General features: G+C 33.0%; 1 protein-coding gene across 1 annotated transcript in view; it reads right to left on the reverse strand.

Annotated features, from left to right (window-relative positions):
• Positions 1-11,859, reverse strand: part of LOC145307029 (uncharacterized) — a 34,752-nt gene extending 22,893 nt beyond the window's left edge. Inside the window, exons 1-3 of the mRNA XM_080149368.1 lie at positions 11,607-11,859; positions 9,717-9,771; positions 3,372-3,432 (exon numbers count right to left, since the gene is read on the reverse strand). Of these exons, the coding sequence (XP_080005494.1) occupies positions 3,372-3,432; positions 9,717-9,771; positions 11,607-11,669 (179 nt within the window). The 5' untranslated portion in view covers positions 11,670-11,859. The remainder of the gene's footprint in view (positions 1-3,371; positions 3,433-9,716; positions 9,772-11,606) is intronic.
• Positions 11,860-16,046: the final 4,187 nt, after the last annotated feature.

Genomic DNA, 16,046 nt, shown 5'->3' on the forward strand with positions numbered 1-16,046 from the left:
ACACTTAAATTACATAAAAACAGAATTCTGTTTTAGGACATACTGACATTACATTAGAACTTGATTATAGAGATGATTCGTCTAAAGTATTGTACCTGTCATAGGAATAATAGTTCTAAAAATCTAGGATAATTGAATTTCATAATAAAAATTGTTGTCCAAAAAAGTAAAAAATCAGCATGTTATAACTGGACGTACGAACTTTGTGGTAACGATTATAGAGTTGCTTTGTTTTCTAAATTGTACATATAACTACAGGAATCATCATCCAAAATTTGAAATGGATAGGACAATTCTAACATGCCTAAATTAAGAAAGAAAGAGAGAGAGAGAGAGAGAGAGAGAGAGAGAAGAGAGAGAGAGAGAGAGAGAGAGAGAGAGAGAGAGAGAGAGAGAGAGAGAGAGAGAGAGGGAGAGAGAGAGAGAGAGAGAGAGAAAGAGTCATTAAGTTGAGTGTTCAAACGTATCAACCACTAATTTTAATATAGACTACTAATTACTAAAAGGGAGAGGTAAATTTGTGTATTATCATTGGAGATGTACATCAATTTAACGGCCATTGTCTTATCCCTTTAGAAATTCTGATTATATTCCACTGTGTAATGCATTTGTTGATTATGAATGGTCTAATTTATACGCCCCCGCAGGGGGTCAGGGAATTAGGGGATAAGGTCTTTTTTTTTAAGCATAGCTATTCTATAATTAAGTTCGGTCCGTCCGTTAATTTTCGTTAATTAAAAAATTAACATGTTTAAAATGGACGTGCAGACACTCTCGTTATGATTATTGAGTTGCTACGCTTTCTAAATCGTACATAACTACTAAAGGAATCACCCTGCATAGTTTGAAATCGACAGGACAATTCTAACATGCCTAAATTAACGAAAAAAGCTATACGTTTGTGACGGACGTAAAAAAGCTATACGTTTGTGACGGACGTACGTACGGACCTACCGTAATTATAGAAAAGCTTCGCTTTTAAAAATGTTTAAAGAATGAAAAGAGATAATCTAGAGACACAATCTCTAAAACAGCCAATATGAAAACGATGGAGGAACAAACCGGTCATACTATACAACCCCCGCCGTACGCTACACTCGTCCACAGTCAACAGCAGCTGATATTACATTTTTTATCTAGCTGCAGCCGTCAGTTTTTGAACAATTGTATCTTTAAATGAATTTAGTGGTGAACCAGATAGGGGTGCGCCGAATTTTAGCCAATCACAGCGTAGCATTTCATAAAATGCTGTGCTCTCATTGGTGGAAAGTTGGCTCACTCCGATCTGGCTCACCACGAAAATGATTTAAAGATCCAGCTAAGCACATTTTGTGGTCATTTGTCAGAAAACATACATGTTTTAAATATAATATTCAATTTATACTACTTGGTAGAGTTTAACTTAAAGTCGACAACATAAAACATCATGATAACCGGTTCTACCCCATCCCTTATTATCTTCCCCACTTTCAGATTGTAAGTTTGACGCAAATTTCAGATCCCAAATTTCGCGATTTGAATAAAAATTATCTTTATATTATAACGAATTAAATAATCTCGCAAGCATCGCTTTTGTCTTATGAAGAAAAATAGTAAATCAAACAGCGAAAACTGAGATCTGAAATTTGCGTCACCCTTCCAATATGACGCATGACCGCTACGACCGCAAGACGTAGCATTAAATTATCCACTATCATACTAGTTTTGTCTATAAGGTATAGAGTGCATCTGGTAGAATTGATAGACAACAACTAAATGCCGTTTCTTGAAGTCGTACGCAGTCATACGCAATGTTTGAAGGTTGACGCAAATTTCAGATCCCATTTTGACGTTATAAATTTCGGGATAGGAGAAGTGAAGGAGAAAAGAAAATATCTTCAAAAGAGATGGTAAAAATGTAATTCTCCTTTTCCTTTCCCGAAATTTATGACGTCACAACAGGATAATATATGTTTTGTCCCATTTTTCGCCATTTGATTAACTTATTTTTTCTCGATAAAAGCGATGCTTGCAAGATTATATAAATCAAAATAATATAAAGATGAATTTTTCCCGAAATTTGTCTACCTTCCAACATTGCGTATGTCCGCGTACAACCTCGAGAAACGGAATTTTATGCATGTCTATCCGTAGAATTAGGTTTCTAGACCAAAATAAAAATAAAGTATCAGGGATCTAAAGGGATAAGACAATGGATGATAAATTAATATATATCCCCAATGATGACAAAGAAAGTTACCCCATCTGTAGATTAAAATCATTGATTGAAAAGTTTGGAACCCTCAAATTATAATTCAATTAAAGTTGCGGAGCCAGCGAAGGATATTTTGTGTACCAGTGTAATTTTCAGACCAATGTCCCCTCCCTCCATGAAAATTACAGTCTGCTATACAGACAGACGGACTGACAGTCAAGCATACAGACAGACAGACAGACAGACAGACAGGCAGACAGATAGACAAACAGACAGACAAACAGACAGACAAACAGACAGACAAACAGACAGACAAACAGACAGACAAACAGACAGACTGATTGACAGACGGACAGACAGACATACAGACGGATAGACAGACAAACAGATAGACAGACAAACAGACAGACAGACAGAGAGAAAGACAAACAGACACACAAACATACAGACGGATAGACAGACAGACAGACTGACTGACAGAAAGACAGACAAACAGACACACAGACGGAGAGACAGACAGACAAACAAACAGACAGACAGACGGACAGACACACACACAGACAAACATACAGACAAACACACAGACAGACATACAGACAGACAAACAGACAAACAGACAAACACACAGACAAACATACAGACAGACAGACATTCAGACAGACGGACAAACAGACATACAGACAGGCAATCATACAGACAAACAGACAGACATACAGATAGACAGACAGACAGACAGACATACAGACAGACAGACAAACATAATAAAACGGAGAAAAAAAAACTTAGTTTATTTATACTACAAGGCTAGACTTATTGATTTTTATAAGAAAAAATTGTGATTTGTAAATGTAATTGTAAAGGGATAAGACAAAGGCCAATAAACTGATGTCCATTCCCAATGATGATATTCAAAGTTACAGGGTAGCTTTTCATAAGTCAAAGGAAGGTTTATATCTATTTTGGGGGAGGGTATCACCACCCTCCTAAGAGAATTGCCCCTAGAAAAATTACCCACCCCCTTAAAAAAAATTAACTTTCTATAAAAACTATTATTAAAAGTGTGGGTGCAACTCCTCCCTCAATCCCTCTTACTCGCAATTGCCCCTAGAGGTAGCTGCTAGTTTTATACATAAAAGAATTGTCTGTTTGTATTAAAACTAAATGCAAGTTTACAAACCTTAGCGCGAATCTTTCCAATTTCTTGGCTTTTTCTTTGGACAGTTCCCCATCCTCATCTCCTAGATAGATAGATAGATAGATAGATAGATAGATAGATAGATAGATAGATAGATAGATAGATAGATATATAGATAGATAGATAGATCGATAAATATATAGATAGATAGATAGATAGATAGATAGATAGATAGATAGATAGATAGATAGATAGATAGATAGATAGATAGATAGATAGATAGATAGATAGATAGATAGATAGATAGATAGATAGATAGATAGATAGATAGATAGATAGATAGATAGATAGATAGATAGATAGATAGATAGATAGATAGATAGATAGATAGATAGATAGATAGATAGATAGATAGATAGATAGATAGATAGATAGATAGATAGATAGATAGATAGATAGATAGATAGATAGATAGATAGATAGATAGATAGATAGATAGATAGATAGATAGATAGATAGATAGATAGATAGATAGATAGATAGATAGATAGATAGATAGATAGATAGATAGATAGATAGATAGATAGATAGATAGATAGATAGATAGATAGATAGATAGATAGATAGATAGATAGATAGATAGATAGATAGATAGATAGATAGATAGATAGATACATATTTTAGTATTGATGGATAGATAGATGGAAAATAGATTAATAAATAGATATTTTAAAATTGATGGATAGATAGTTAAATAGATAGATAGAAAGATGGATAATTTTAGAAAAAAATATTATACACCAAAAAATCTTCCAAAATATTTTTAAAAATCCTTTAAATTTATTTTAAACTTTAGTTTTACATAGATTAAATTTCAAGTAATCCCCACCAACAGTTTGAAATCAATAATACAATTCCAACAAAAAACTAAATAAGAGCTATCCGTCACGGACGCAAGAACAGACGTACAGACACAAACCTAATTTTAGAAAAGCTTTGATTTTTTAAAAACAAAAGTGAAAATGAAACGCTCGAAGCCATAGTTCATTTCCTGTCTTAAGGAAATTAGCAGGGATCTAAAGGGATAAGACAATGGCCGATAAATTGATGTATATCCCCAATTATGATACACACAATCACCCCTTCTGAAATATTTAAACACTCAACTTAATAAACCAACCAATCATAATAATTTATAAAAGTCCACAAAGTGGTTAAGCCAACAAATAAGAAAACGTTATTGCCCCTTCTCTTGATTAAAATTAGTGGATGAAACGTTTGGACACTCAACCAACCAATCAAAATTCAGTAAAAGTCTTCAATGGAAATCCAACGAATAAGAATACGATATTATAAAACTTAGGGACTTGTGTAATAAACAGCTTATTGTCCCCCCCCCCTCTCTCTCTCTGGGACATTGGTCTGTAACTGTATTTGTACCCAACGTTAGCTTAACAACTTTGGGTATTTATATTTGAATTTTGAATGGTTAGTTTAATAAGTTGAGTGTCCATACGTTTTAACCACAAATTCAGAAGAGAATATTTTGTGTCTCATCATTGGGGATGTACATTAATTTATCGGCCATTGTCTTATCCCTTTATATCCATTGGACTGTAAATTATACTTGTACCCAACGTATTATTTTTACGTTCTCTAATTCGTTGGCTTAACAACTTTTAATGCGCGCAAACTTTTGAATTCAATAATTTTAATCTACAAAAGGTTATTTAATCATTGGGGATGTACATCAATTCATCGTTCATTGTCTTATCCCTAAATATCCCTAAAGCAATATTTTTGTTTTTCTACAATTTTCCAAACTTGTTTCTTTGCTACTAACCCCCCCCCCCCCCCCCCGGCCCACCATGGTCTTATTCTATATTTGTTAAGAAAAAAATAAATCTAGCTTCTTAGAGGGGGTTTAGATTTAACCTAACCCTCGGGGCTTTTCTAACTTTTTCTTAACCTAACCTACTATATCCTTAAAATAAAGTAACGAGATGTTTGTTTGTCTTGGTGTTTGTACCGAAGGATCTCGCTAACCGCTGAACCGATCGGGTTCTCTTTAACAGGGTAGCTTATCATAGGTTCTTGGAAGGTTTATAACTATTTTGGGGGAGGGTACCACCACCCTCCCAAGAGAAATCACAAAAAGATCGAAATAAAAATTTTCACGTAGAGACTTACATGCAACAAAGAAATTATTTCTCAAGTTATATATTTAAAATAAAAAACATTTAAAGTGCCAATTAGAGGCCTCTAGGGGCATAGCCGCTAATTTATAATAAACCACCAATCAAATAATAGATCAACCACCCCCCAAACGATTATTTTAAACGCAATTGTTCCCTCCCTCCTTGTGGAATAAATATGCAGGGATCTAAATGGATAAGACAATGGCTAATAAATTGATGTACATCCCCAATGATTACACACAAAATTATCACTTCTGTAGATTACAGTTAGTGGTTGAAAAGTTTGAACACACATTATTGACCAAACAATACAAATTCAAATTGTTAAGCCTACGAATAAGAAAGTGTTATCATAAAACTTTAGTGACTAGTGTAATAAACAGCCCAATGTCCCCTCCCTCCCTGCATAAGTATATGTTTATTGTTAAATCAATGAAATAATATTTCACTATGGTACAAAATAATTTAAAGTATGGCTTTAAAACCAATTAATATTCAGGGATCTAAAGGGATAAGACAACGGTTGATAAATTGATTTACAGCCCCAATGATAATTGACAAAGTTGCCACTTCTGTAGATTATAATTGATGGTTGAAACGTTTGAACACTCAACTGAAAGAACCAACTAATCAACTAAGTCCCCAGATCCCAGGCTAACAAAATTTAAAGTTTAATAATAGTGGAAAACTGTCTGTAAAGTGTAACACGATGCTATATAAGATTTTTCAGTTTGGCAATGAACCGGTTCTAATCCAGCGGATATTAATCGGATTGAAAGCCATAAAAAAAAATATTTCGGACCAACGTGAAAGAAAACGTATTGATTTAATAACAAACATATTCATGGATCTAAAGGGATAAGACAATGGCCGAAAAATTTATGTACATCCCCAATGATGATACACAAAATTACTCATTATGTAGATTGAAATTATTGGTTGAAAAGTTAGGGCACTACTAGCCTGAAATAAAACATTTTTATTTCTTTAAAAGTACTCAAAGTTTTGAGTTAAGATAACATGGTTATAAAACTTTGGGTACCAGTAGTGTATATTTGTCCTTAATACATTTGTTCTTTTTATGTTAATTTAGACATGTTAGAACTGTCCTATAGCTTTCAAACTTGGCATTATGATTTCTGTAACAGTTAGGTATAATATATCCTATAAACGTTACCAGAGGTGGATTATTAAAAAAACTTTTTTACTCATTGCCTCACAAACTTAGTGAGGCTCGCTAAAAATTTTGTGAAAAATCCTCCAAAATCGCATTAAAAATCTACAAAAATTAAACGAAATCTTACGTTAATAACCCTTTTATGATTTTATTCAATTTTTGTAGATTTTTATGCGATTTTGGAGGATTTTTAAAGGTACATTTAAAACATGTTGATTTTTATTTTTTGACAACAATTTTTTAAATGTAATATCCTAATCAACTACATTTTGGAACATTGGTTCCTTTGACAGCAAGGTATAATTGTATAATCGAAGCATTCTAAAACCAAGTCGTTAGAAATTTAAGCATGTCTTTTTGATTAACTTCTGACACTTTACAAGAGTTAATGTTCGTTTGTCCTACTGTCTTAATTTAGAGCTTTATGGATGTTGTCATACTTGTTTTCTTTTTCTTTTTGAAATAAAGATGAGAAGATTTTCAAGGGATCTAAAGGGATAAGACAATGGCCGATAAATTGATGTACATCCCCTATGATAATGATACACAAAAATACTCCTTCTGTAGATTATATTTAGTAGTTGAACGTTTGAACACTCAACCTAATAAACCAACCAATAATAATTCAATAAAAGTCCCCAAAGTTGTTAAGCCATTGAATAAGAAAATATTTATAAAACTTTGGGGACTAGTGTAATAAACAGCCCAATGTCCCTCCCTCCTCCCTGATTTTTTGAAATAAAGATGGGAAAAATTTTTGTATTTGAAGCGGATATCATGTAGGGCGGGGATATTAGACTGTTAATTTTACTGGTACCCAAAGTTTTATTAAAAGCGAAGCTTTTCTACAATTAGGGTCGGTCCATCAGTACGTCTGTAACATACAGCTTTTTTCGTCAATTTAGGCATATTATAATTGTCCTATCGATTTCAAACTTTGAATGGTGATTCTTCTAGTAGTTATGTACGATATAGAAAGCGTAGCAACTCTATAATCGTTACTAGAATGTCCGTACGTCCATTTTAATCATGTTGATTTTCAACTTTTTTAACAACAATTTGTTTCAAGTCCTAAAAATGTAAGTATGTCCATAAACATTATCCTGTATGTAACAGTTTTTCAACAAAATTACTTATAATTTTGCTTCGACTCTTATATATTTATATTAGATTTAGCTGGTACCGAAAATTTTATAGGACATTAAATTTTACTGGTACCCAAGGTTTAATGAACAGTAAATTTTACTGGTACCCAAAGTTTTATTAGAAAGTAAATTTTACTGGTACCCAAAGTTTTATTAGAAAGTAAATTTTACTGGTACCCAAAGTTTTATTAGAAAGTAAATTTTACTGGTACCCAAAGTTTTATTAGAAAGTAAATTTTACTGGTACCCAAAGTTTTATTAGAAAGTAAATTTTACTGGTACCCAAAGTTTTATTAGAAAGTAAATTTTACTGGTACCCAAAGTTTTATTAGAAAGTAAATTTTACTGGTACCCAAAGTTTTATTGAACAGTAAATATTAATGGTACCCAAAGTTTTATACGACATTAAATTATACTGGTACCCAAAGTTTTATTTTACAGTATTTTTTACTGGTACCCAAAGTTTTATAAACATACTCTTTCACTTATTACTTGTTACTTTTGATTGGCGGATGCTAAATAGCAGTGTATTAACTTTTCAACCATTAAAGTAAATCTACAGAGGGTATATATTTGTTTATGATTACTGGGGATGTAGATCAATTATTGTCAATTGTCTTATCCCTGAACGGATATTTATCTAGGGAAGGGACATTGGACTGTTTATTACACTAGTCCCCAAAGTTTTATAATAACGTTTTCTTATCTTTTGGCTCAACAACTATTATGACTTTTTTTGAATTTTTAATGGTTTGTTTATCAGTGTTCAAACGTTTCAACCACTAATTGTAATGTATAGAAGGGGTTATTTTATGTACCATCTTCGGCCCCTCGGGTCTTACAAAACTGGTATTAATTTTATTTTAATACTCGAGGAAAATGGTCTTCCAAACCGATTAATATCCACTGGATTAGAATCGGTTCTCAGCCATACTGGAAATAAAATCTTAAATGTATAATTTTGTTTAATAAAGATCATTGAAATGTGTTAGGAATTATCATTGAAGGTTTTAACCCCATAGGACAATTATATTACATCTCTTTTCACGATGGAACCATGGAGGGAGGGGACATGGGGCTGTTTATTACACTAGTTCCCAAAGTTTTATAATAACGTCTTCTTATCTTTTGGCTCAACAACTATTATGACTTTTTTTTTGAATTTTTAATGGTTGGTATATCAAGTTGAGTGTTCAAGCGTTTCAACCACTAATTGTAATCTACAGAAGGGGCGATTGTGTGTATCTTCATTGGGTATGTACGTTAATTTATCTGCCATTGTCTTATCCCTTTAGCTCCCTGAATAAATTCAACCTTCTTTGTTGCTAAAAGTCGCACGAAAATAAAAAAAATGTCAATTTAACAAAAAGATGCAAAAAAATTGTAGTTTTTTTTCTTGGAGGGAAGAGATATTGGACTGTAAATTATACTAGTACCCAAAGTTTTATTAAAGATATATTTCACTAATTGGGTACTTTGATTCAAACAAGCAGTGTCCAAACATGTCAACCAATCATTTTAATTTATCGTCCATTGCAGAAAGGGAGAGAACAGACGATGGGCTGTTTATTACACTGGTTCTCAAAGTTTCAAGATAACGTTTTCTTATTCGTTGGCTTAACAAGTTTGGTAATTTTAGTGAATTTTGATTGTTCATTCCAATAAGTTGAGTGTTCATACGTTTTAACCACTAATTTTATTCCATAGAAGGGGTAATTTTGTGTATAATCTCTGGGTATGTGCATCTATTTATCGGCCATTGGCTTATCCATTGTCAATTGGCTTACAAGTAAATGGCGCGAAAATTAGTTTTAATGGCGGGAAAATAATAAAATGGCGGGAAACCAAACTAAAAGTGCACTCTTACCTAGTCCAAAGTTAATAGTGAAAGCCACAGGACTATCGCGGTTCGAATCCTGGTCCTAAAATAAATAAAAAGTTTGGGTACCATTCCAAATAAGTTTGGGTACCGTTCTAGTATACCTATTAGTTTGGGTACTATTCTAATTTTAAAAGTTTGGGTACCATTCTAATTATGTAAGTTTGGGTACTATTCTAATTTTAAAAGTTTGGGTACCATTCTAATTTCATAAGTTCGAGTCCTGGTCCTAAAATAAAATATTGGGGTATAGTCCTTTTCGTGGAAACGCCTCATAAGGGGCGTTTCGTCGTATTTTCACCTTAGTTTTTATAGGTTATTTTAGGTTAGGTTAGGTTAAGTTGGGTTAGGTGATTGACATGCAGGGTTAGAGCCCCCTAGAAATAGGGGAAAAGCTAGTGTGAAAATACGACGAAACGCCCCTTAGGAGGCGTTGCCACGAAAGAGACTATACCCAAATATTGTAATAAGCTGAATCCTAAAACAACAGATCTATAGTATTGATTTATATACAGATGATTACCTACCCCCTTTTCCAATGACCTTTTTGTCTGTTAGCAAATTATTTCCGCCTACTTGGCTGTGTTAATATTCTCGACGCCATTGCTTGATTTACAAAGACCCAATTGAGAGACAGTTCAAAGTCATTGGGAAGGGGAAATACAATAATTTAAAGGATTTAAAGGATGGCATCATTAAAATAGCATACTTGTTATGAATAACTAGTGGTTACTTCCCCCCTAGAGGCCTCTAGGGGCACTTGAGGGAGAGTGGGGGGGGGGGGAGAAAGTATTGTCGAGTTTTTATTTTACATTTTAGTCCAGTGGTTAGCTGTCTGGTTTTAGTGGTTAGCTGTTCATTTAGCTACAGACATCCTGTTCTTTTTCTATATAAGATGAACTGAAATTAGTTTCCGAATGTGAACACATTTTCCTAGGTGTTTCCCAATCCTATCTTAATATTTGCTACTAGCTAAAAAACCTTCAAACTTCAAAAAAAAAATCAAAATTTGAATGTATTGACGATTTATACATTATACATTCAAAGTTTTAATTTTTCAAATTTTGATTTTTTTTTGGAAGTTTGAAGGTTTTTTAGCTAGTAGCAAATATTGGGATAGGATTGGGAAACACCTAGGAAAATGTGTTCACATTCGGAAACTAATTTCAGTTCACCCTATATAAGGATATTTGGGAATAGTCCTTTTCGTGACATTGCTTCTTATGGGGCGATTTGTCGTATTTTTAAAATGGCTTTTTATAGGTTATATTGGGTTAGGTGATTGCCCCACAGGGTTAGGTAATTGGCCCCGCAGGGCTAAAGCCCGCCGCAGGTGCTAGAAATAGGAGAAAATCTACGGTGAAAAATACGACAAAGGGACTATACCCGGATATTTTTATATACAAAGTAAATAGCCAATAAATCACTAAATATGAATATTTGATTTGATTGTTATTTTATCTTACTTTTAGGAATTAATCTTTGTGAAGCAGCTTATAGTGCCTAATAAAAAATGACGTCATGCAATACAAATGACCAAAATGGGCCAGTATACAATTGACCAATAGTAAAATATATACTGGCCTATCATTGGTCATTAGTAATGTATGATGTCATTTTTTATTAGGCACTATCCTTATCTTTGTTTATTATCAAATCGTTCCTTAGTTTTGGTGTTTTCACTTTAAAATTGTAGCATTTTAACTAAAAATAGTTTTAGTAAGAGGGGGGGGGGGGGCATTTTAATTTACATGAGGGGTGATTAAAAAATATTAAAAAATGGAAGGACAGACAGACCCTAATCATAGAAAAGCTTTAATTTTAAAAATAGCGGAAAACAAAAAATGGCGCGAAAATGATAAAAATGGCGGGGCCTACCTTGCTTGGGAGTGGGTCTGTGTCTCTGCACGGTACTTCCTCTTCTAGCACTGAAGACGCCATCTTGGATTTTTATACCAAGCATCGGAAGTACCAAAGTCCAATTTGAAGAAATTACAGAGTACAAACTGTACAAATCACAGAATGCAAAGAGTACACATCACAAAGAGTACAAATCACAAGTGGTAGTGTTGTTGATGGTCCAGGGAGCGGGGGATAAGCATTTTTTCTTATGTATAAAAAAGTAAAAAAAGATTCTGAAATATTTATTATTATTTTATAGGTTGATAAATTATCCTTATAATAAAAAAAAGGATGTTGGTTTGTTTGTCTGTCTGTTTGTCAGTCTGTTTGTCTGTCTGTTTGTCTGTATGTATTTAAATTTTTCTTTATCTACAATAGAAAAAGTTGGGATATCAAATTCAACTCCACCCGCCCCCCCCCCCCATCTTCAATGCACTTAGTGGCTTCTAGTAGGCTGTTTTTTTGACCTCCCCCGCCCTCCCCTAGAGGCTACGGGCGAAGCAACTAGTTTATACGTAAAGATATATAGATAAATTAATCATTTACATGATAGATAGACAAACAAATATATATTTTATTTTTCTTCAAAAAGTGTCCAAACTTTTCCACCAATAATAATAAACTACAGTTTATCCTAAAAATGTCAGGTCCATTGTCTTATCCCTTAAGCCTTACAGCCAGGGGCTGTGATTAAGCGAATTTATTTCATTTAAAATTCTTGAAAAGGGGTAGTTTCACGAAATGCATTTGAACTTAATTTAGTGAACCGCATATTTTATCCTGGTTAAATGGTTAAACTACATTTATAAGGCATATATTTGAAAGAATTTCAATTTTCTACCACGTAGTTTTAAAATATCAAGACTTGAAAATCGTCTATTTAAATTGCATATATCACAAAAAGCTTGATATTTTCAAAACTACGTGGTAGAAAATTGAATTTTTTTCAAATATATGAACACAGTAATAGTGTCTGACTGATTATGATGTAACAAAAAAAATTAGCCAATGAGAGGCCACTATAAATTTTACCATTGGTCAATAGCGGCCTCTCATTGGCTAATTTTTTTTGTTACGTCATAATCAGTCAGACACTATTACTGTGTTCAAATATATGCTATATAAATGTAGTTTAACCCATTAACTAGGAAAAAAATTGTGGTTCACTAAATTAAGTTCAAATGCACTTCGTGAAACTACCCCTTTAGATATTTGGTATTAAACTTGTTTTGTTTTGTAACTAAAGGGAAGTGGATAAGAAGGGAGGGGGGGGGGGAGAAGAATATGGGTTGTAAGAAAATTTTCACTTAGAATTATTTGTTAGAATCTTGGTCCCTTGTCCCTTATTCGAACAAAAGACCAGTAAGGGAGGGAGGGGACACTGGACTGTTTATTACACTAGTTCCCAAAGTTTTATAGTAACGTTTTCTTATTCGTTGGATTAACAACTATGGGGACAATTTTTGAATTTTGATTGGTTAGTTCATTAAGTTGAGTGTCAAAACGTTTTAACCACTAATTGTAACTTACAGAATGTGCAATTTTGTGAATCATCATTGGGGATGTATATCAATTTATCGGCCATTGTCTTATCCCTTTAGATAACTGCGTACAAACATACGAAGTAAGCTATAGGGTAAATTTGTGTATCATCATTGGGGATGAACATCATTTTATCGGCGATTGTCTTATCCCTTTAGATCTTATAGTTTCATATATTATGTATAGCATCGTATTATAGACAGATTTCCACGGACAATATGCGGATATTATGACTGAAAACCGGGTCTAATCCAGCGGATATTAATCGGTTTCACTATCCTTGGCAAAGACAGAGAAACAATGGAAAAACAAGGATGACAACATCCATAACAAGTAAAATAAAAAGGATAGGTTAATAGTTCTTAATCGTTTTGTATCATAAGCAGCTTTCCGCGAAAAATAAAATGAAAAATTATAATATTTTTTCAAGGTTTTTTTCAAGGTTTTTTTCCAGATCAACAAAACTGGTATTATAATATTATGATTTTTATTTTATTATTCGTAGAATACTGTCTATAATACGATACGGTACTTGAAGTTTGGACTAGTTTACACCTACCAATCAAGATTTGATTAAAGTTCTTAATTTTTAAAAATAACGAATTTGACAAAAATAATTACAAAACAAATTTCATTTATAGTCCAATGTCCCCTCCCTCCCATTTTTTTCATTTATAGACATACACAGAGAGAGAGAGAGAGAGAGAGACAGAGAGAGAGAGAGAGAGAGAGAGAGAGAGAGAGAGAGAGAGAGACAGAGAGAGAGAGAGAGAGAGAGAGAGGACAATGTGCTGTTTTATTACACTAGTCCCTTAAGTTTTATAATAACATTAACTTTGGGGAATTAATGTTGATTAAGTTGAGTGTTGAAACGTTGTTACCACTAATTCTAATCTAGATAAAGGGTAAATTTGCGAATCATCATTGGGGATGTATATCAATTTATCGGCCATTGTCTTATCCCTTTAGATCCCTGTGTACAAAGATAAGCTATAGAGTAGCTTCGCTACAAAACTGTTTCAAACCACGATGATTATATCGCTAATGGCTATTTTTTTAAAGAAAATAATAAATTGTGTTTGATTTAATAAAAATTTTCCCAGGGATCTAAAGGGATAAGACAATGGCCGATAAATTAATTAATATCCCCAATGATGATGCACAAAATTACCCCTTCTGTAGACTAAAATTAGTGGTTGAAACGTTTGAACACTCAACATAATGAATTAACCAATCAAAATTCACTGAAGTCCCCAAAGGTTAAGCTAACACATAAGGAAACGTCATTATAAAACTTTGGGACTAGTGTAATAAAATGCCCATTGTCCTCTCTTGACATATTAAATGATGATATACAAAAATACCCCTTATGTAGAAACGTTTAAACTTAATCAACCAAACAAAATTTAATAAAAGTCCCAAAAGGTGTTGAGCCAACAAATAAGAAAACGTAATTGTAAAACTTTGGGAACTAGAGTAATTTACAGTCCAATGTCCCCTCCCTCCCTGAATACTAACACTAGAAATTGTAGAATTTGAAAAGATGTCCAATTATAAAACAAGGATGACAACATCCATAAAAGCGAAGCTCTGAAACGGTAGGACAAACGAACATTAACACTTATATAGTGTCAGAACTGAATAATCAGAATAGAAATGTATTATAGTCGAAGTAAAATTGTAAGTAAATTTATTGAAAAACTGCTTGATACAGGATAATGTTTATGGACATACTTACATTTTTAGGACTTGATTATAGAGTTGCTTCGCTTATAACATTAAACTTTGTTATCCCAATATCAATATACCAAAAATCAGATCAATCGGATGATTAGATCACATAAAAATTTGTTGTTAAAAAAGTAAAAAATCAACATATTTAAAATGGAAATACATTTTCGGTCTACTGGGTATCTGTAATCAAAACAAGGATGACAACATCCATAAAAGCAAAGCTCTGACAGACGAAGATTAACTCTTGTAATGTGTCAGATCTGAATATACAAAATAAGAATAAATAAGTTTTGGCAAAATTATACTTGAATATAGAGATGCTTCGTTCATAATATTGTACCATATTGTAATTGGAATCAATAATCCAAAAATAAGATCAATCAAAAAAATGTTGTTAAAAAAGTAAAAAAAAACAACATGTTTAAAATGGACATTCTGGTAATGATTATAGAGTTGCTTCGCTTTCTAACTCGTACCTAACTCCTATAGAAATCATTATGCAAAGTTTGAAATCGATAGGACACTTCTAACATGCCTAAATTAACGAAAAACGCTATCCGTCTCGTTACGGACGGACGGACCGACCCTAATTATAGAAAGGCTTCACTTTTAAAAAATTATAAAAAAAACGCCCAAAATTAAATGAAATGAATGAAACAGGTGTCAACTTTTCGGAGTGGGGATATTTATTACCCGGGGAGGGAGGGGACAATGGGCTGTTTTTTACACACACAAAGTACCCAAAGTTTTTAATAACATTTTCTTATTAGTTAGCTTAACAACTTTGGTTACTTTTTATAAATTTTTGGATTGGTTGTTTCATTAAGTTGAGTGTTCAAACGTTTCAACTAAAAATTGTAATCTACAGAAGAGAATAGTTTGTGTTTCATCATTGGGGATGTACATCAATTTATCGGCCATTGTCTTATCCCTTTAGTTCCATGGAAGATAAAAAGGATGCCCAAGCTTGTTATATAATTTTTTAAAGGAGGGGTCGGTTTCAAAAATTTTAATTTAGGAAGGTAGGGGACCATTTTTTTTACTTTAAGGCTTTAATAGTTACATTTTTAGGACTTGACTGTAGAAATAACAGATCTATAGTATAGATGTATATACAGACAACTACCTCCCTTCCTTTTT

This window comes from Acartia tonsa, chromosome 15, assembly GCF_053477335.1.
Source record: "Acartia tonsa isolate MP-2025a chromosome 15, ASM5347733v1, whole genome shotgun sequence".
NCBI lineage: Eukaryota > Metazoa > Arthropoda > Copepoda > Calanoida > Acartiidae > Acartia > Acartia tonsa.